Genomic DNA, 23203 nt, shown 5'->3' with positions numbered 1-23203 from the left:
GAGAGGCGGGGCATGGGGTGCCGCGGCGGGCAGGGCAGGCGGGGGCGGGTCTTGAGGCGGCTGTCCCCCCCCGCAGGCATCCCCACCTCCACGGGCCTCTCGGCCTTGCGCCAGGGCGCCGACCGGCCGCTGGGCGGCTTCCACGGCTGCATCCACGAGGTGCGCATCAACAACGAGCTGCAGGACTTCAAGGCGCTCCCGCCCCAGTCGCTGGGCGTGTCGCCCGGCTGCAAGTCCTGCACCGTGTGCAAGCACGGCTTGTGCCGCTCGGTGGAGAAGGACAGCGTGGTGTGCGAGTGCCACCCGGGCTGGGCCGGCCCGCTCTGCGACCAGGAGGCCCGGGACCCCTGCCTCGGCCACAGGTCAGTGTCCCAGAGCCACGGCTCTGCCCGTCCTGGCCCCTCCAGGAGAAACCAGAACTGATGGAAGCAGGAGGGATTGCGGTCAGACGCTAGATAGGCTCTGCGTAGGGTGTGACGGCTTAAAGGGTAAAAGGCTAAGCGTAGGCATCCACGCTGCAGGTCACTCTCAGGGGCATGAGCATGAGAAGACCCGGCCCTAAATACCCATGGACACGTGGTCACATGGACTATAGGATCCGCCCTGTGCTGCCTCTAGGTGAAGAGGACAAAGGCTCCCCCCGGGGGCTGACACAGCCCCATGGCTGCTTGGTTCCAGGAGTGGATGGTGGGTGAAGTTCAGACCCAGTTCGGCTACACCCTCGGCCATCACCCTTGTGCAAGGTGCCACGTGTGGATAACCACACATAGCAACCTCAAACCAGAATCATGTTTAATCATTGATTTTTTCATTGCCTGTGAAGGAATCATTCATTCCAAATATCTGTTGGGGGCCTACTGTGTGCCAGACTTTGTGCTAAGTGTAAGAAACCCACCATTCTCAGTATTTAAAAAATCGGAATCAGCCAAATGTAGCACCAGAAACAAGGCTGGTAATTTAGTTGGCTGAACAGGTTGGGAAATGGGTTTGGATCAGGAAGGGTTTGACCTTCCTGTGCAGCTCATGAGTGTGTGTGTGTGTGTGTGTGTGTGTGCACATGTGTGTTTCACTCTGTGATAAATATGAACCCTGGCTTCGAATGTCATCCCAGTGGGAGCAAAGATGCATCATGGTTGAGGACATAGGCTTTGGTGTCACACACCTGGCCTCGGTTTCTGCATTTACGAGATGTGTGTAAGACCATCTACCACACAGAAGCAGCAAAGGAGGGGTTTATTGTAGAAATTCAGAGTGATGCTAGATGTAAAGCACTTAACACAATGCCTGGTACATAGCAAGTGGTAGCTGCTGGTAACTGGTACCTGCTGATAGCAGTGCTAGTAGCGGTGGTGTTGTTATCATTCGATATGTCTAGAGTAAGCTTGGATTCTTCCAAGCAGCGACATTCCATTTGGATATGTGTAAACCAGCAACCAAGCCAGCCTCTGTTATGGTCACAGCTTGAGTGATGCCTGTCACCTTACAATTGGTTGTACACTGGGGCAGGGTATTTAATGACTGAGAGGTGTTCAGCCACTGGGCTGGAGGAGGGCAGACCGTGGGATGGAAAAAGCCTTGTGGACTGAACTCAGCCTGGGTCCCATAGCCCCTGCGAGTGTGTCGGCCTGGTCTGAGCCTGGGCCCGGACCAGGGGGCCAGAGGAAGCCCCCAGCAGTACTGCCTCTGCTCCGGTTCCCCTTCTCACCCTCTCCCCTGCCTGCAGCTGCAGCCACGGGAGATGTGTGGCAACCAGGACCTCATACGTGTGCAAGTGTGCCGAGGGTTATGGAGGGGCCCTGTGTGACCTCAAGAATGACTCCACCGACGCCTGCTCAGCCTTCAAGTGCCACCACGGGCAGTGCCATGTCTCAGATCAAGGCGAGCCCTACTGCCTGTGCCAGCCTGGCTTCAGGGGAGAGCACTGCGAGCAAGGTGGGTTCCCGGTGGGAGTGAGAGGAAGGACCTGGAAAGAATACAGCGTAAGAGAAGCCAGCATCAGACTGCTTGGATTCCAGTTCTGGTGCTGCCACTTAGAGTTTGTGTGACCTTGATTAGGTCACTTCATCTTTCTAAGCCTCAGTTTCCTCACCTAGAAAATGTGGTAACGGTGCACTTTTGTGTATCCATTATCTCTTGCTGTGTAACAAATTAGCCCAAAACATAGCAGCTCTAAAACATGGAAAAAACATTTTTTTATCCCGCACAGGAACTGTGTATTCAGAAGGAGCTTAGCTAGATAGTTCTAGTTGGAGTCTCTTTTGAAGATGCATTCACCAAGGCCAGGTCTGCGGTCCTCTGGAGGCTTACCTGAGTCTGGAGTGTTTGCTTCCAGGATGTTACATTCACCTGGTGCCGGCAGTCGGCAGGAGGCCTCGTTCCTCCCCGTGTGAGGTTCTCTCTCCACAGGCTGCTTACGGGTCCGCGTATTAGGGCATCTGCTTTCCCCAGAGTGAACAGTCCAGGAGACAGCAAGGAGGAAGCCACGATGTCTTATAGGACCTAGCCATGGGGTTTACTTCCACAATCACCATCCACAATATCATATTGCTTACACAGGTCAGCTGAATTCTGTGTGGGAGGCACACTGGCAGGTGGGTGTGACTGCCAGAGGCAGGGGGTCACTGGGGCCATTTGGAGGCTGGCCAGAGGTGGGAGTCACTGGGGCCATTTGGATGCTGGCCAGAGGCGGGGGTCACTGGGGCCATTTGGAGGCTGGCCACACCCTTCCTAACGGTTGTATGAGAATTAAATGAGATGTCAAAGATTTGGCACTCGGCGCTGCCATCCAGTGCGAGGAGCTTGGTAGCTATCTTATAACTATATTACAACCTAGTTCCATAAAAAATCCTAGGTTAAGATTCTTAAAGTTGGAAGCAACATTGCTGTCATGGTGCAGAAGACCGAGCTCCAGCACTTAGAGCCCTGTGGCCTTGGGTGATGCCGTCACCACTCTGAGTCACAGTTTCCTGATTTGTAAAGCACAGGTGGTGCATGGCACCTCCTGCATGGGCTGACTGTGAGGACGGAGATAACACTAACTAAAAGACCCCAGGTTAAATTCTTAAAGTCTGAATTTTTAACATTTTATAAGTGAATGATTAGTGACTCGTAACCAAAGGATAAAACTGATTTAAAGATGAAACAAGTGTACAAATTGACCATCTCTGGAGCTCTTTTCAGGAGAGAGCACTTGCAGTTTCAGTTGATGCTTTCTCCTCTTCTTTTCCATTCTCTTCTTTTCTTTCCCTGTTGGCCCTTGGGACGTGATGCCTTCAACACTAATCCACACCCTCGTCACTCAGCGCACCTATGGCCTGGACATCACCCAGGAGCTGGTTAGAAATGCAGAATCTCAGTCCCCACCCGGGCCGAGTGAATCAGAACCTGAGTTATAATAAGATCCCCCAGTGGCTCATACAGGCATTCACATTTCAGAATTTGCTTCATGGTTTCTATCCAAACCTCCTGCCATTAGTTGGTCAACAAAAGATAATTCCTTTGCCTGACCCAGCCTTATAAACAAACATCAAATTACTTATCTCAGTTAGTGACCCCTTTATTGTATTGATTTTGTGATGCTCCACCTTCAAATTAAAATTGTTCTCTCTCACCTTGTTTGTTTGTGGCTGCTACATGGAAACTGAGTCTTCCTTTCTGCCACTGGTGTCCTAGCCAGGCTGCCCTCTGTCACTGAAAGACTCATTCACATTTTATCCCTAAACTAAATACTATTCTTAACCACAACTATTCTTTTTTTATTATTATTATTAAATAATTTATTTTGAAATAATGTCAGGCTTATAGGAAAGTTGTCAAAACAACATAAACAGGTCTCTTATTTCCTTTACCTGGATTCTGCAAATGTTAACATTTGGCCACATCTGCACTCTCACTTTTTCCCCTCATTCAACACACACAGACACACACACACACACACACACACACCATTAGTCTCTTTCTGAACCTTTTAACTTAAAAGTTGTATCAAGCTGGACAAAGTTTGCATTACATCATATTAAAGCATTTAAAATATATAAAACTCTTTTTCATCCATAGGCTCATAATAGCCTGTTAACATAGAAGGACTAGTGAATGTGTCCTTCCAGACAAGGAAACTGAGGCTTAGGGATAGCAGTGGCTTGTCCAAGACTGGGTGACCAAGAGTCTTAGCTGTAATCCGCATTGCCATGCTTCAAACATTCTCCCAGGACGTGAGGACAGCAGAGAGGTAGAGAGCTGAACACTCAAGTCGGGGTCCAGAATATCCAAGCAGAAACAGAGGTCTACATAAGTTTGTTCCTCACCCTCCAGTTATGCCTATGATTTCTGGAATGCTCATTCACCCTGCCCTCTTTGCCATATTAATTCTATTCCTCATTTAGATCTCAACTCCAGCATCACTTCCTGCAGAAGCCTCCCTGACCCCTGGCCTCAGTCAAGTTCCTTTACTCTTGTGGAAACATGTTCATTTTCTTCACATCTATATCACTTCCTCATTTCCAATATATTCATGTAAATGATTATATAATTGGTGCCCAGACTCTAGACCAGGGGAGGCAGGCTCCTGGAGTGGTGGGGACTCAAGCAAATTGGAGCACTCCTACTCCATCTACAACATCCCACTTTAGCTTGTGATTTTAATACAGAGATGCAGGCTCAGCATAGACAGATCTCCTGGTTTGCAAAGAAGCTCAAAATCCAAACTTTTAAGTGAAATCTTGTTTTCAAATGTTGGCATTTAATTTTTTCTTTAATTACATGAAGGGTAATCAAAACCTATCTGAGGACAGGATTTAGCTCACAGTCTACCAGTTTGCAGCCTCTACTTTGGACTTTAAGTATCTTAAAGGAAAGGATCAAACTTGCCCTTATTACTGTTATATCCTCAGGGCTTAGTTATATCCTCAGGGTCTAGTATAGAAACTTGCAGAAAAGAGGCACTTAATATTTGTGGAATAGTTAGATGAATGGATAGATACATGGATGGGTAGATGAAGGGATGAGTGGATGGATGGAGGGATGGGTGAGTGGGTGGGTGGATCGATGGATAGATGGATAAGTAGGTGGATGGATGGATGGATGGATGGATGGATGGATGGATGGATGCATGGATGCATGGATGCATGGATGCATGGATGGATGGATGGATGGATGAGCGGATGGATGGATAGGGGGATGGATGGATGGGTAGATGGGTGGATGAATGGATGGGTGGTTGGATGGATGGATGGGTGGATGGATGGAGGGATGGGTAGGTGGGTGGATGAATGGATGGATGGATAGATGGATGGATGAATGGATGGATGGATGGATGGATGAGCGGATGGATGGATGGGGGGATGGATGGATGGGTAGATGGGTGGATGAATGGATGGGTGGTTGGATGGATGGGTGGATGGATGGAGGGATGGGTGGATGGATGGATGGGTAGGTGGGTGGATGAATGGATGGGTGGTTGGATGGATGGGTAGGTGGGTGGATGAATGGATGGGTGGATGGATGGATGGATGGATGGATGGATGGATGAGCGGATGGATGGATGGGTAGGTGGGTGGATGGATGCATAAGCTTGTATGGTCTTCATATCACACAGTGTTTCAGGACAGCCTAACCAGAAATTGCCCATGTTTCTGCCAGCCATCTACACTACCAATGCCCTGCTTCTCCCACTTCTGCCTTCTGCAGAGAACCCTTGCCTAGGGGAGGTGGTCCGAGAGGTGATCCGCCGCCAGAAAGGCTATGCATCGTGTGCCACAGCCTCCAAGGTGCCCATAATGGAATGCCGTGGGGGCTGCGGACCCCAGTGCTGCCAGCCCACCCGCAGCAAGCGGCGGAAATATGTCTTCCAGTGCACGGACGGCTCCTCATTCGTGGAAGAGGTGGAGAGACACTTAGAGTGCGGCTGCCTCCCATGTTCCTAAGCCCTGCTGCCCACTCACCTACCAGCTCAGACTCCAGCTCGGTGGGATTGGGACAGCAACGTGGGGCCCCTTCAAGTTTCGGAGTGAAGATGAGGAAGAAAATGAAGAAGAGAGTATTAAGTATATTGTAAAATAAACAAAAAATAGAACTTATTTTTATTATGGAAAGTGACTATTTTCATCTTTTATTATATAAATATATCACACCGTCTGAGTATATGTACCATATAGTGAGTTATTTTTACCAAGTTTCTTTTTGTCTTGGGTTGTGTATTTGTTGCGTTTTTATAAACAGCTGTTAAAATTTTAAGGAAAAAAGGATTAATAAAAATGTTTTAAAACAAAAGGATAAGAATAAAGAAGTCATAGCCTGAGTGAGGAAGAAGGAAGCTTTTATGTTTATGGAACGCTATCATGTCAGCAGAAACAAGGCCTGCTTAACAAACTCAGGAAAAGGAAATGATATGAGGAAGAGAGAGAGAAGGAAATAATTTTTCTTTTTTTTTTTTTTTTCTGGTTTTTAACTCTTTTTCTGTTTTTCTTCTCTAAGAGCACCCAGATCTCACAAGATTTATGGTTGTCAGTGCCTAAGATACCTGGTTCTGCTTGGAGAATCTGCTCAGCCCCTGTCTTCTCAGAGTCTCACTGCAACCCAAAGCAGTTGCTGAAGAGACCCCTCCTCTCCTTCTTACCTGGCCCTGGATTCCATTAAAGTCCAGTCTGAACTCTACTATATGCTCAACCTGGGCCCCTTTTGCCAAATTCAAAAACAGCTGATCATTTTCTGCCCCTCCCCAGGCATGGGGGTGGGGGGTATGTGGTGGGGGAGAGGAGGGTCATGCCATCTCCTCCTGCCCCAGTCGTTGGCCCTTCATTAGCCCACTGTCGTCTCTGCCACTAACTTCACTTTGGAATACAAGACTAGGAGAGCAGGCAGCCGGGCTGCTGGGATGAGGAAGGCCTGGAGCCAAGCCTTCCCGCAGCCCTCATGGAGATTCAACTCTGGAAGTATCCTGGAAGCGTTTCCTGAGGGACAGACAGGCCTCGGCCCCTGGGCCTCCAGGCCACTGTCATGTTGACAAAGACCCCTTGCCCACCTATGGCATTCCTACCTTAACCAAAGCACATCGCGCTGTATCTCATTTCATCCATGTCACGTCCTTGCCCTCTGGAAAGGGCAAAAGGGATACAGCTCTGTTTCATAGATGACGAACCTAGGCCCCTCGTAGCCTCTGTAGCTTGCCTTAAACCACACATCTGACTAGTATAAGAGCCAAGCCTGAGCCCAGACTCAAAGTTCTAGATTCTTTCTCCAGAATGGCATAAACACAGGAGACTTGGGCAATTGAAATTCATCAGAGAAATCCTACTGGAAAAGGAAAGTTTTTCCCTGCCATCATTCCTTTTTTTGTTCTGCCTTGTTCTGCTTCCCTAGTATCCAGAAAGATTCTACTACAGGGGTTTATTTATCTAGGCAATGTGGGCAGAGACTGTCCATTCAGCTTTCCAAGTAGTAAATACCTTCTTGAAGAGGTCTTCCCTGCCCCTGTCTCTTTCCATCTCTCTCTCTCTCTCCACCTTCACTTAGTCTCCTCCAGCCTCTATTAGATTAGTGCATATGGCCTAGGGTCTCAGCTATCACACCTACTCCCTGCCTGTCATATCCCCCAAAGACCATCCACCACAGAAGCTTTACGGAAAATATTGTGGGACTCATTGGACCTTTCAGCTCTAAGGATCCCCAGTGGAGCTAGTTGTTCAATGAGGACCAATGATGGGGATAAAGAATAAAGAAATAAAGGAGAAAGAAAATGAGATGGAAGAACACTCACCAAATGGAAGATAGAGAAGGAAAGAAGGATGGAAGGGAGAGAGGGAGGAAATTAATAGAAGGAAGAAAGAAAAGAGGAAAGGAAGGAAGAAGGCGATGAAGAAAAGGAAGGAGGAAGCAATGTGATGGAGGAATTTGTTTCAAAATATGTATGCTAACATCTCTTATGTTCCAGGAACTGTATCTTATAATGGATTTGTTTTAAATAGCCGTAGTTAACACTTATGTAGTGCTTACTACATGATACATCAGATACCATTCTAATTGCTTTATATATACATATATAAATTCATTTGATTCTCAAAGCAGTCTACAGCAAAGACATTACTAACCCATTTTACAGTTGAGTAAATTGAGGCATAGAGAAGTTATGAGAACACATGTCTAATGAGTTATAGAGTCAGGATTTGAGCCCAGGCTGTCTGGCTCCAGAATTTGCTAATCTAACCTCTAAATCATACAGCATCTTATAGGAAAGAAACAGGTCCTGTCTTTAAGAAGCCTATAGTATGGGGCAGCAACCATCTTGGAAATGGACAGTTGCTTTATTATACAAAGGAGGGAGCTATCCAGAAGAGGAGAATTTCAAATCCTGGGTATTGAAGAGGAGTTTACCAGGGAGAAGGAAGAGGAGTTGGACATTCCAGGGAATGGCCTATTAAAAAGCAGTGGGATATATGAAAGGGCCTGGCAAGTTAGGGTAGCAGTTGGAGATCTGGGGAGGCAAGAGTGCTGTATGCTGGGAAGAAGGGAGAACCAGGTGGATGTGAGGATGGGGCTGGTCCATAAAGGGTCATGTGGGCCAAGCTAAGCCACAGGGAGCCAGTGAAGGTTTTGAGAGGACAGTAGCAAGACAGCTCTGTTTTAGGGAGGGAACTGTTGGCAAACAGTTTGGCAGAGTAGGCAACTTCCTAGAAAAAGAGGAGATAAGGGCTCTGCCACCTTGGGGGTTTCAGTTGTTCACTTTAGTTTGTTGTGGCAGGAAAATACTGATTTCCAGGTGAATCACATAAGTCTATGGGGTAGCTCAGAAGCTCTGCTCTGGAAGGGACGTGTTGGAACCTGCCCAGTCCCCCAGCGAGTCCCCAGTGACTCAACAGTTGCCCACGTCCAGGCAGAAGCAGATAGGCAGGTGGACCTGAGCCTTTTCTACCAACACCCCTAGACAGTCTCTCCCCACGAGCACAAAGCCCCTCAGCCTGCCATCTCTAGACTCTCGTCCCAAGGTCATTGGATTTTTGGGAGGACATACCAGGCTGTGGGCCTTCCCTCTGCCTCCCCAAGGAATCCAAGGCCTCCCTCTGACAATTGTCCCTGGCTCCAACCCTGAATCCAGCCGTCCTTGGCCACAACAGCAAAAGGAACTGGTCTTTCTTTCAGGGTGGCTGGGGGAGATTTTGAAACTTCTCCCCAATTTTGGAAGCTCTGGCTTTAAAAATACCGAAAGTGAAAACCATCTGAGAAACTTTCCCTAAAATGTAATTTATCTTATAAATGCAGAACAAGACTCTCTCTCTCTCTCTGAACAACCGAATTCTAAACAGAAAGTTCCGCAATGCAGGAAGAGTTCAGTACATTAGTTTGTACCCTAAAAAAATATGCTTTGATGTTAAAGTGTATGGGGAAGTATGCATGTGCAGAAAAGTTGGCTTGAGCTGTTTCCTGCTGAGCAGAATTCAGAGAAAGGAGAAGGGAGGGTCCCTTTTTGTCTCAACAAAGGGACCTTAAAATGACTGATGAGAGAATATATTTAAAAGCTCTTTGTGAAGTATTAACATAAATATAAAATGCTTTGTTATTATTACTGTTGTTATTGCTATTATTGATATGCCTAAGTTTCCTTTTCAGAAGATGACTTTGCCTTGTCAATCTCACAGCAAGGGATCTGAGTCTGAAACTTCAGAAAGATGAGGAGGCAGAAAATAAGGAGAGAGCAGTAGGGAGAGAAAGGGCGATCTCCCAGGACCAGACCAAGAAAGGAGAAATGCCTCCATACCCTTGAGAAAACAGGAGACACCAGGCCTGGGATTGAACTAGAGTTACCCTTCATTAGAGCTAAGGCATAACCAGACTGAAACTGAAAGATAAGCAGACCCCAGCTGCCTTCCCTAGGCACATAAACCTATAGTGTCAAGTCACCTGCTGCTCCTCAAAGACTTTCAGAATCCCAGATATCAGCTCTGGAGGAACCCTAGAGGATCACTGGATACATGGTAGAACTGAGGCTCAGAGAAATGGAGAAAATAGACAATAGAGCCAAGGTCATGTGGTCAGTTAACACCAGAGGCAGCAATAGACCAGGCACTCACCGAGTCCGAAGTTCTTTCTGCTACTCTACAGTAAGGATCCAGGTAGACTCAAAGCCTGGGAGAGACCCTCCAGCACCTCTAGTAGCCAGGAGAGTGTCCTTCACCTTTCCCCATGGCCATCTCCCAGTGCACTGATGGCAGGAAACTGGGAGAGTTGTCTGGTTTGGTGGCAATTGTCCACGTTTTCTTGTCTGGTTTAAACAGTGCCAAAAGAAGTTTGTGGAAAAAGACACTTGGTGAGAGATGCCATCCAACCAGGACCAATAAAGACCGAATTGGGCATTTGGCAAGCTTATTTCTCTAACTCAACAACAGGTTCTGATAGGGAAAAATTTAGGGTATTTTTTTAAACAGTGTTATGGTGCCACTTCCCCAGTATGGAATAAATAATGTACACTTTTTTCAACAGACTGTCATATTCTGATGTGGTTAAAATAAATGAATGAGTCACAGAACAGCTATCAGATGCTCTTATGCATACCATAACTCATCCCTGCTTTGTGGTATATTTTATTTTTACCCCAAACCTTCATCTTCCCTAGGATAAAGATTACTGCATTCATGGGGTTTGGCAAGTCTCATGCAGGGTTAGCCAAAAATCGGTTTCTCGACCATGAAATGGAAGAAGTGGTTCCAGGGATCCCCAGAGATGTGAGAGAGGAAAAGAAGCAAGGGATGGCTTAAGGCCTGTAGGGGATATAGTTTTATGACCAGTGTCTGGGACAGGGGTTATGGGGGAGGAAGCCACCCCAGTCCAGAGGAGGAGAATGCTTATTAAGACATGAAGGAAGAGTCCTACAGAGGACACGCCACTGCCTAGTTAAATTCTTCCCTTTATTCATTCCTTCAGCAAACATTTGTACTGAGTCTATACAAAGTACTAAGTACCAAGTACCATTCTAGGCATGAGGAAATACGATGGTGATCAAGGCAAACTTCTCATTCTTCTGAAGCTTAAACTTTAATAGAGGGGGCATACGTCAGCCAAAAACTAAAGAAAGATAAAGTTAGCTAGCAATAAGTGAATTTTAGAAAATAAAGTGGGGGTGCCATGCTGAATAGCTGGGTAAGTATTTAACACTGTGAGTTCAGGGAAGATGTCTCTGAAGCATCGGGATGTTGTGAACATAATATAACACTGAAATATATATCTGAATGTGGCTAAAAGGGGAAATGTTAGGCTATATATATAGTAATAAAATAAATATTTTCTAAAAAAAAAATCCATGGAACTGCACTACACAGTGAACCCTAAATTAATCCGTGGACTATAATTAAGAGTACAGTTGTAGGGCAGGCAATGGTGGCTCAGTGGCAGAGTTCTCACCTGCCATGCTGGAGACCGGCTTCGACTCCTGGAGCCTGCCCATGCCAATAAAAAAAAAAAAAAAAAAAAAAGTACAGTTGTAAAAATGTGCTTTCATCAGTTGTAACAAATGTTCTTCACTAATACAAGGTGTTAATAGTAGGGTGACATATGGGAATCCTGTATTTTATGTGTGATTGTTCTGTAAACCCACAACATCTTTAATAAAGAAAAAAATAGTAGGATCTTGTGATACACTGGCTGGCCCTTCCCTTGGAGCTCACTGGCTCAGCACCTGCATTCCCAGTACAGATCCCTGGTCCTGGATCTGAAGGGAGTGGAATAACCCTCAAGCACATTTGGGACCATATATATTTGGCCATTCCAAAACATGCTCTGTGTTTAAAAGGCTACTCACCAAGCATTCACACATATCACTGAGGGAGAGCAGGAAAGTGGCTGCCTGGGGCAATGGCTGGCTGGCTGTAGGTTATACAGTGTAGTGTGCTGGACCCCAAGGAAACCATTTTTTAGAGAAGAGGGGACATGTGTAAACAGGAACCCCTCAGGTCACATGCACATGCCCATGGCTCCTATACTTTGGCCTCGAGCTAGTCTCTAAACTCATTTTTATAAATAAATCCTGAAAAAGAGCATTTACACAGGACAATATGCAAAGACTGGAACAGACACCTCAGAGTCAAAATGCCAGTGCTAACACACTAAAATGTCAAAATTTCCAGGTACAACAGGACAGTGGAACAGTTGAACTTAAACGTTAATCTGTTCTGTTGGACAATGTGCCAGTTTGAACTTATGATGTACCCCACAAAAGCCATGTTTTAATCCTGATTCAGTCTTGGGGAAGGGCAGAGCAGCTGTTCTTTTAATCCTAATTCAATACCGTAGGGCAGAAATTTTTGTTAGAGTATCTGCACAGTGATGGAGCATGCCCAATTGTGGGTATGACATTTTAATTAGATGGAGATGTGACTCCACCCATTCTATGTGGGTCTTGATTAGTTTACTGGAGTCCCTTAAAAGAGGAAATATTTTGGAGAGAGCACAGAGCAGAGTTGACACAGATGCTGACACCTGGGAAACAGAGACATGGATGTTTGGAGATGCTTGGAGCCAAACAGACATCACCACAAGATGTTAAGCAAGCCAGAACCTGGAGAGAGCCAAGGGAAGCCGAGAGGTGAAAGCCAGCCCCAGAGAAGCAAAGTGAACAGGAACACAGGAACAGAGGCTGAAAGCAATGGAGCCCAGGAGCAAGGGACCAGCAGATGCCAGCCACCTGACTACCCAGCTACCCACCACCAGCCCTTCTGGAGTCAAGGCTATCTTTCTCTGGTTGCCTTAGTTTGGACATTTTTAAAGGCTTAGGACTAAACTTGTAATATATTAAATTCCCTTTATAAAAACTATTTCAATTCTGGTATATTGCATTCCAGTAGCTTAATAGAATAATAGTAATCTTCAAAAAAAGATTACAAAACTCACAAAGTAACAGGAAGTAATAGCCAAGGCAAAGGAGAAATTTAAAGCATTAGAAACCATCAATAAGGAGGATCAAATCTGGGACATACCAGACAAAAACTTTTTAAAAATGGTCCTAGATTTTGAGAGGCTGTTTTATATGTGTATAACCTGGTATTTAGAGAGAAAAATAAAGCTGATCAGGTTATAATTAAGGTAATTCAGAAGACAGCGGTAAGGAAGTTTCTGCATTTTAGAACCTCATCTACTCTTTGATAACAATGGAAGAAAGATTTATTTTGTCCAGAACCTAAATTTTCTGTAGCACATAAACTAACTCAACCTGTCTGGATAGATCATTTAAACAATCCAAACACAGGGCGCCCAAAATAAAAATGAGGCCTTTAATCCTGTTTAGCTTAATGTAACGTCTGGATACATCCCAGAGTATATAAGCAGATAATCAAAAAGTTTTGGCAGGTTCACTACCTGGTGCCTGCCCATGCAAAAAAAAAAAAAAAGTAGAGGGAGGGTGGTGCAATGGTGGCTCAGTGGCAGAATTCTCGCCTGGCATACTGGAGACCTGGGTTCAATTCCCAGAGCCTGCCCATGCCAAAAAGAAAAAAAGGTATTAGCAAAGTCCCTTGCAGGATGGGAGAGAAAATGGGAAACTATTAAACTTTACTACCAGGGAAACCCCTGATACTGTGTCAAACTTTAGGGACACCCAAATCACCAGACCAAGCCCTTGACCTTGAGGCTTTTTGCTCTTGTGAAGCTTATGTATGTAGCAGAGAAGCTTAGCTTACCTATAGGTGTGCTTAAGAGTTAGTTCCAGAGGGCCTCTTTTGTTGCTCGGACATGGTCTCTCTCTTCCTAAGCCAAACAATGCAAGTGAAACCATTGCCCTCCCCCCTACATGGGACATGACATCCAGGGGTGAAAGACTCCCTAGCAGCGTGGGAAATGACTCTCAGAGATGAGCCTGGCCCTGACACCACGGGATCAACAATGCTATCCTGACCAAAAGAGGGAAAAGAAGTGTAACAAATAAGGTATCAGTGGCTGAGAGAGTTCAAATACAGTCAAGAGGCTACTCTGGAGGTCACTCTTACTCAAATTTCAGTTAGACATTGCTATCTATCTTAACTTGCCAAACCCCAACCAAAACCATTCCTGCCAATCCTAAAGAACACCTAGGGCTTTATATAAGGTTCCATGCACTAGGGTAACTTTCCAGAGATCTACCACCTCCGGATGGATCCCTGGACCTGAAATGTCTCTACAGGACATCAACTGCTTCTGTCCCCCTATCCCATATTACTGACAGCCCCTTCCATCATGAAAAAGTTAGAATGGGCGTAGCCCAAATACCCCAAAAGAGTGGGAGAAAGATCAAAGGCAACAGTGGAGTTATACAGAGAAGAGAGGGTTTAACAAATGAGTATGATCGCTGAATCATTATATTGATATTTCTTTTAATCTCTTCTATCTTAGAGCAGTTAAAAATTTAAAAATTATGGAATTGTAACCCATGCCAAACTCTGAAATCAATTCTTCAAGTAATTGTTTTGATGTGCTTTGAAATGTATTGCTTATTTGAATATATGTTATTTTTCACAAAAAAGAAAAAGAAAATCAATTATCATGACAAAAAAAAAGAATAGAGAAAATAAAATGGTCCTAGATCTGCTCAAAGAGCCAAAGGGAAACATGAACAAAGAATTAAAGGGAGCCTAAAGGACTAAAGAACTAAAGGAATCCTAGAATGAGCTGGGACTCAGCACCAACGGATAGAGAAAACCTTCTCAACAGAAAGGGGGAAGAGAAAAATGAGACAAAATAAAGTGTTAATGACTGAGAGATTCCAAACGGAATCAAGAGGTTATCCTCGAGGTTATTATTATGCACTATATAGACACTACCTTTTTAGTTAAGGTATATTGGAGAGGCTGGAGGGAAGTGCCTGAAAATGTAGAGCTGTGTTCCAGTAGCCATGTTTCTTGAAGATGATTGTATAATGATATAGCTTTCACAATGTGACTGTATGATTGTGAAAACCTTGTGTCTGATGCTCCTTTTATCTACAGTATGGACAGATGAGTAAAACATAGGGATTAGAAATAAATAAATAATAGGGGGAAGAAAGGTTAAAATAAATTGAGTAGATTGAAATGCTAGTGATCAATGAAAGGGAGTGATAAGGGGTACAGAAAAAATAGGGGAAACAAAGGCTAAAATATATTGGGTAGATGGAAATACTAGCAATCAATGAGAGGGTATGGTATATTAATTTTTTTCTTTTTTCTTTTTATTTCTTTTTCTGAATTAATACAAATGTTCTAAGAAATTATCATGGTGATGAATATACAACCATGTGATGACATTGTGAGTTATTGATTATATATCAAGAATGGAATGATCATATGGTAAAAATGTTCGTGTTTGTATGTCGCTATGTTTAAAAAAATTAAAAAATTTTTAAAAACAAAAAAGACTGGGGCCATTAAAATGTACTTGAAATGTATTGCTTTTTTGTATGTACATTATATTTCACAATAAATTTTCACAATAAATATTTTCAAATATTTCTTTTCACAGTAAATGTTATGTTTCACAATAAGATATGTTATATTTCAAAATAAAAAGACTTTAAAAATATATGTATGGATTATAAATAAATAAATAATAGGGGAATAAATTAAAACAAATTGAGTAGATTGAAATACTAGTGAACAATGAAAGGAAGTGGGAAGAGGTATAGGAAAAAATAGAGGAAACAAAGGTTAAAGTATATTGAGTAGATGAAAATACTAGTGGTCAATGAGAGGGAGGGGTAAGGAGCATGGTATGTATTCGTTTTTTCTTTATTCTTTTTATCTCTTTCTGGAGTGCTACAAATGTTCTAAAAAATGATCATGGTGATGAATATACGACTATTGAATGATATTGTGAGCCATTGATTGTACACCATGCATAGAATGTCTGTATATTAAGAATGTTCATGCTTGTATGTTGTTTGGGTTTGATAACAAAAAATAAATTTAAAAAAATAATAATTAAAAACAGCTGAAAAAGAGATCAGACTTCAATTAGAGATATAAATGAAGCAGATCTGGTTAGGACTAAGGTAAATCAGATGTAAGGGTAAGAGATGATATTGACTGTATTTTAAACTTTCAACTTCTATGTGAGTCCAAAGGAAAAGTTGGTTTTTGGTGCAAAAATTATGTTTTCTGTAGCACACTATCTAATTTAACTTGAATGGTCAGTTTATTTGAACACTGTAATTACATGGAACCTTGAATAGGGAGTGAGATCTTGTTGGTTTGTACAGGTTAGTGTGATGTCCTGATATACCCCAAAGTAATCTGGACAGAAGATAAGAAAGTATTTGCAAACTCTCCCTGAGGGACTGGGGGGAAATGTGGAAATATTAAATTTCCTCAACTCAGGAAAACCTGATATTCTCACAAGCATTGGGAACTACCAATTTAATAGGCCAAGCTCTCAATGTTGGGGCTTGCCTTTATGAAACTTAGTCCTGCAAAAGAAAAGCTAACACCACTTATAATTTTGCCTAAGAGTCACCCCCAGAGAACCTCTTTTTTGTTCAGATGTGGCCTCTCTCTCTAAGCCAATGCCACAGGTAAACTCACTGCCCTCCCCGCTACATGGGGCATGACTCCAAGGGGTATAAATCTCCCTGTTTGAGACCTGACTCCCAGGGACTGGACCCAGCATCATGGGATTGAGAAAGAGTGCTTGACCAAAAAGAAGAAGACAAATGAAACAAAATAAAGTTTCAGTGAAAGAGATTTCAAATAGAATTGAGAAGTCATTCTAGAGTTATTCTTACGCATGCTATAGATACCTCTTTTCAATTTTTGGTGTGCATGCTATAGATACCTCTTTTCAGTTTTTAGTGTAACTAGACGAAAATGCCTGAAACTACTAAACTGTCATCTAGTAGCCTTGATTCTTGAAGATGAATGTATAATTATATAACTTTTATGGTGTGTCCATGTGATTGTGAAAACCTTGTGACTGACACTCCCTTTGTCCAGTGTATGGACAGATGAGTAAGAAAATAAAGACAAAAAATAAATAAATAAATAATAGAGGGATGGAGGGGATAGGATGCTTTGGGTGTTCTTTTTTACTTTTACTTTAATTTTTGTTCTTACTTTTGTTTTTAGGGTAATGAAAATATTAAAAAGTGGATGGATGGTGAATGCATATGATGATACTGTGAACCATTGATTATACTCTTTGGATGATTATATGGTATTTGAATATAGCTCAATAAAATTGTGTTTAAAACACACATACACACAAAGCAGCCTCAGGTAAAGAATTACCTGCTTTAAGACAAGCAATAGAGTACCAGGAAGGGAAGTGCGTGTCTATTTGATCAGCAGCAGAGGAGGCGTCAAGTCCTATAAATGGGGGAATTCCTAAGGCCACAAGCCAGTATAAGCCCAGGACAAGGTGCAAGCTCAGAAAAGACAGAGAGGAAACTATTTCATTTTCACTTTGGGCTAATCTTCTTCATAAGAGGGCTAGATTCTGAAGGAGAGCGTCAGCCAACAAAGAGGCAATTTATATGATTATGAAAGGTATTTTTTTTTGCATAGGTTTCTTTATTTTGGTTAGCTCCTGGCACTCAAGGAAATCTGCGTCATATCATTATCTGGATGCAAACTTAAGGAACAGGCAACTCAGGAACTAAATTCCAGAGTTATCACATTTAAATATTAAACTGTACAGTGTTAAAGAAATGATCACAAGAAAAACAAAGAAACAAGAAATGAGGGTCCGCTCAAAGGATGAGGTAAACATGCAGGAACTATTAATGAAGAAAACCAGACTTTGGATATAAAGGTCAAAGACTTTTTAAAAATTATCTTCATTATGTTCAAAGAGATAAAGGGAAATATGGAAAAAGAACTTCAAGGATATCAGAAAAATGATGAATGAACAAGAGTATCAATAAAGAGAAATTTTTAAAAGTGACCAAACTAATATACTGGAGTTGACCACAATAACTGAAATGAAAAATTCCATTGAGGGTTGCAATAGCTGATTGGAGCTGGCAAAAGAAAGAACCAATGAATGCAAAGACAAGAAAATTGAACTGTCTGTGGCTGAGGGGCAGAAAGAGAGGAGCATTTGAAAAGCAAAGAGAGCCTAAGAGACCTCTGGGATGCCATCAAGCACACCAGTAGATGCCTTATGGAGTGTCAGGAGGAGATGAAAAAGACCTCCTACAGATATTTCCAAAAATCACTGCAGCAACAACATGCAGACAGAATCAAGTTACAAGGATGACTGACACTGTGGCGACTATGACAGTTTTGGTTTTTTATGATTGGAAAGAAAACCGTCTTTTCATTCTTAGACCTAAAACCATGGTTGACACAAAGCCAGAACCTTGGAAAGAAGTCAAAGATGATGGACATGCATTTTGAAGCACCTTCTTGTACCCAACACACACCTGCTTATTTATTGCATCAGTGTAATAAAAGCCACATGCATCTTCAGTAACTTTTTTTGCCCTGGAAACAATGTTTTTGGAAGATATGGGTATAATGGAGAATATGTCATTTCTTAAAGATTCAAAATGTAAGTGGGTAACTCCATCAGTGAGAAAATGCTGGATCTTCCCTGGGTTGTAGATACCAATATGGATAAAGCTCTCTTCTCTTTAAGCTACCTGGATTGCATCTTTGAAATCAGTTTGCCAGGCTATAAAAATATTTGATCAGAAAGAAAAAAAATGCTATGCTTGTTGATAAAAGGCATTGAAAATTTTTGCTGCAGAATCATAAACGTTACAGTTCCAGTGCTTTGTAATAACACCTGCAGAAAAGTTAGATGTCCTTGCCTTCTTTTTGTTATGGAGACTCTTACCCTCAGTAATCCTCCAACCTCCTACAGCTATTTCCTAAAATCACTGTAGCAACAACATGTGAACATAGCCAAGTTACAGGGATGAAAATAATTGCTATTTTGGAAAATACATTCTTCTTCATCTCTTGCAAGAGGAAAGTTGCACCTAAATGTATAAGGTTTTTGAAAGTCATATTTAAGAGGTGCATTAATTAGGGGGCAAATTTATAGGAAAATTGTTTAACATTTTGAAGGCACTTTGAGCTCTAGTAATTTGTTTCTACATAATGCACATACATTTTTTTAACAATTTTTATTGTGAAAAAATAGCATATATACAAAAGAGCAATAAATTTCCAAGTACATTTTAACAAGTAGTTATACAACAGATTTTAAAGTTTGGTATGGGTTGTAGCTCCATCACTTTTCATTTTTTCTTCTAGCTTCTCCAAGACACTAAAGACCAAAAGGAATATCAATATATTGATTCAGCAGTCATATTCATTTGTTAAATCCTATCTTCTCTATTATACTCTTCCTTCTCTTTTGTTTACTTTTTTTGAAAAATGGCATATATACAAAAAAGCAATAAATTTCAAAGTACATTACAGCAATTAGTTGTAAAACAGATTTCAGAGTTTGGTATAGGTTGCAATTCTACAATTTTAGGTTCTTATTTCTAGCTACTCTAAGGTACTAGAGACTAAAAGAAATATCAATATACTGATTCAGCACTCATATTCATTTGTTAAAAACCGACCTTCTCTGTATAACTCCACTATCACCTTTGATCCTCCTCTCACTCCTTAGGAGTATTTGGGATATGGCCATTCTAACTTTTTCATGCTGGAAGGGGCTGTCACTAATATGGAATAAGGGGATGGAACTTAGTTGATGTTTCGGAAAGGTTGGCCCCTCTGGATTTCAGGACTTATCTGGTCCACGAACTTATTTGGAGGTTATAGGTTTCTGGAAAGTTACTCTAGTGCTTGGAACCTTTGTAGAATCTTATATAATGCCCTAGGTGTTCTTTAGAATTGGCAGGAATGGTTTTGGTTGGGGTTTGACAAGTTATGATAGTAGCAATGTCTAACTGAACCTTGCGTAAGAGTGACCTCCAGAGTAGCCTCTTGATTCTGTATGAACTCTCTCAGCCATGAATACCTTATTACTTACACTTCTTTTCCCCTCTTTGGTCAGGATGACATTGTTGATTCCACAGTGCCAGGGCCAGACTCTTTCCTCAGGGTCATCTCCCATGCTACCAAGGAGACTTTCACTCCTAGATGTCATGTCCCACGTAGGGGGAAGGGCAATGGATTCACTTTGCAAAAGTGGGTTAGTGAGAAAGAGGCCACATCTGAGCAACAAAAGAGGTCCTTTAGAGGTGACTCTTAGGCATACCTATAGGTAGACTAAACTTGTCTACTACATACATAAGCTTCACAAGAGCAAGTCTCAAGATAAGGGCTTGGCCTATTGATTTAGGGGTCCCTAATGTTTGTCACAGTACTTGGGGGGTTCCCAATGGTAAAGTTTAATAGTTCCATATTGTTTCCCCCATCCCTCAAGGGACTTTGTCCATACTTTTTGATTATCTCCTTAATATATTCTGGGATATATCCAGGCATTACACTGAACTATAAGGAATTAAAGGCTCTCATTCTTATTCTGGGCTCCCTGTGTTTAGATTGTTTAAATGATCTATCCAGACAGGTTGAGTTAGATTGTGTCTACTGGAAATTTAGGTTTAGGACAAAAACTTTCTTCCTTTGGTCTCAAAGAGTAGGTGAAGTTCTAAAATACAAGCAATGTCTTCCTCACCTCTGTATTCTGAATTACCTTAATCCCAACCTGATCAGCTTTGTTCTTAGCTCTAAATACCAGGCTGTACATATATAAAACAGCCCCTCAAAATCCAGAAATAACAACTACCACTCCAGACTAAATGTGACTGCTGTAAGAGCTTACAGTCTAGGCCCCAGTTTTCTAATAACTTTCTAAATGAGATCATACAAAAAATTTGCTCTTTTGTTTCTGGCTTATTTTACCTCACCAAATGTCCCACATGTTCATCCACATTATTGTATGCCTCACAACTTCCCTCGTTTTTGTAGCAGCACAATGTTTGATCATATGCATATATCATTGTTTGCCAATCTACTTCTCAGTCAGTGCATCCATTAGGCCTCATGTATACTGTCCAAAGACAACATTCCATCAATTTTAGATAATTTCATTGTTCCCAAGAGAAAGATAGCCAATACACACACCCTCACCACATAGAAAATCCAAACCTCCCTCTAACTTTTGTCCCTCCCCCCATTATGTACCCCTGGTAGTCCTGCGGTACTGTTGATGTTTTCCTGTTAAACATACATAAATGCACATATGTTTTTAAGTGCAGCTCCCCTAACAGCTGCTTATCCTATTTTGTAAATGGATTATATTTTTTTGAGAAATGAAGATTTTGGTTAGATATCTTTTGTGAGCTGTTGATGAGACATATTAAAAGATACCATTATGGCTGTACAATTTTTAGAAAAAAACAGTGGGTCAAAGAAGAAATCACAAGGGAAGTTAGATCATATCTTGAGGCATATAGAAAGGAAAACACAGCGTACCAAAATTTACGTGATGCAACAAAGGCAGTGCTGGGAGGTAAATGTATAGCTCTATATATTTACCTTAAAAAAAAGAGAAGAGCCTCACACTGGGGTTGCAGGAGCTGCAGGTTTCACCTGGAGAAACGCTACAGTGGAGCCGAGGCTGCTGTGGTTCTCAGCTGGCTCAGGAATACTGGCGAGGGCAACAGGGCCGATTCTGGAGCGGAAGTGATCTTTTGAAATATATTAACCAAGACTAAAAGAGAAGCAAAGGAGCTGACAGAAATTGAGATTGATGGAACAGAGAAGCCAGAATGCACGGAAGAAAACATTGTAGAACAAACTTCCACCCCAGCTGAACGTGTCAGCCAAGCTACAGACATCAATGAGCCAATGGGCAATTTAAAGAAACTACTCGAACCAAGACTCCAGTGTTCATTGGATGCTCACAAAATTTACTTGCAAGACATCCAGCTGGATCCTGAATGAGGTTTATTTGGCCAAGGAGTAAAGACAGATGGAACTGTACAACTTAGTGTACAGGTAATTTCTTATCAAGGAATTGAGCCAAGTTAAACATCCTTGAAATGTTTAAGCCTGCAGAAACTGTTGAAGTAGTTATTGACCCAGATGCCCCCCAGGCTGAAGCGGAAGCATATCTTGTTGAGGAAGCTCAAGGAATCACTCTTGATGGCACAAAACACATCACGACCATTTCAGATGAAACCTCTGAACAAGTGACAAGATGAGCTGCTGCACTGGAGGTTAAAGGAAAGAGCAGGAACGCCTTGGGATACCATATGATCCCATACAGTGGTCCACAGACCAAGTCCTGCTTTGGGTGGTTTGGGTAATGAAGGAATTCAGCATGGTGGATATAGAACTCACCTCGTTCAACATTTCAGGAAGAGAATTATGTAATCTCAACCAAGAAGACTTTTTTCAGCAGGTCCCTCAGGGAGAAATTCTTTGGAATCATCTGGAGCTTCTTTGAAAATATGTATTGGCAAGCCAAGAACAACAAATGAATGAGATAGTTACAACTGATCAGCCTGTGCAAATTATCCCAGCATCAGTGCAGTCTGCTATACCAGCTACCATTAAAGTTCTAAACAGTAATGCAAAGGCAGCTAAAGTACAAAGAGCTCCAAGGATTTCAGGAGAAGATAGAAGTTCACCTGGGACCAGGACAGGAAACAATGGCCAAATCCAACTATGGCAGTTTTTACTAGAACTTCTTACTGACAAGAATGTTCGAGACTGCATTTCTTGGGTTGGTGATAAAGACAAGTTTAAGCTAAATCAGCCTGAACTGGTTGCACGGAAATGGGGACAGCGTAAAAATAAACCTACAATAAACTATGAGAAACTCAGTCGTGCATTAAGGTATTATTACGAGGGGAACATGATTTGTAAAGTTCAAGGAAAGAGATTTGTGTACAAGTTTGTTTGTGACTTGAAGACTCTTATTGGATTTAGTGCAGCAGAGCTGAACCGTTTGGTCACAGAATGTGAACAGAAGAAACTTGCAAAGATGCGGCTCCACGGAATTGCCCAGCCGGTCACGGCAGCTGCCCTGGCTACTGCTTCTCTGCAAACAGAGAAGGATAATTGAGCTCCAGGACCTTCTGGGAGTCCAGCATCTTTCTTTAATACTGAGAGCAGTAGTGCTCTTACTTTTATTACCGAATTTGAATCTTCTTTTATTTCTAGACTGTACAATCCAATGCATGATGTTTTTTATAAATATTTTGTATGCTTGTGAATTTGGATCTTTTTACTTTGAGCATATATTTTAGAGTATATATGTTAAGGGATCACCACAATGTTTTCAGTGTGAAAGCAGGTTCATTGTG

General features: G+C 42.4%; 1 protein-coding gene and 1 pseudogene across 2 annotated transcripts in view; both read left to right on the top strand.

Moving 5' to 3' along the window:
- The window catches only part of SLIT3 (slit guidance ligand 3), a 617936-nt gene extending 611862 nt beyond the window's left edge, over window positions 1–6074 (top strand). For both annotated transcript variants that reach the window (XM_077137609.1, XM_077137610.1), the window contains 3 exons: window positions 77–362; window positions 1724–1932; window positions 5686–6074. In XM_077137609.1, coding sequence (XP_076993724.1) covers window positions 77–362; window positions 1724–1932; window positions 5686–5921 — 731 coding nt within the window. In that variant the 3' untranslated portion in view covers window positions 5922–6074. The remainder of the gene's footprint in view (window positions 1–76; window positions 363–1723; window positions 1933–5685) is intronic.
- Window positions 6075–21378: 15304 nt separating this feature from the next.
- On the top strand, window positions 21379–22962 carry LOC143664340 (GA-binding protein alpha chain pseudogene; annotated as a pseudogene).
- Window positions 22963–23203: the final 241 nt, after the last annotated feature.

This window comes from Tamandua tetradactyla, chromosome 20 (assembly GCF_023851605.1).
Source record: "Tamandua tetradactyla isolate mTamTet1 chromosome 20, mTamTet1.pri, whole genome shotgun sequence".
Classification (NCBI taxonomy): domain Eukaryota; kingdom Metazoa; phylum Chordata; class Mammalia; order Pilosa; family Myrmecophagidae; genus Tamandua; species Tamandua tetradactyla.
The sequence above is the reverse complement of the archived record's forward strand: the minus strand, read 5'-3'. Positions and strand labels throughout refer to the sequence as shown.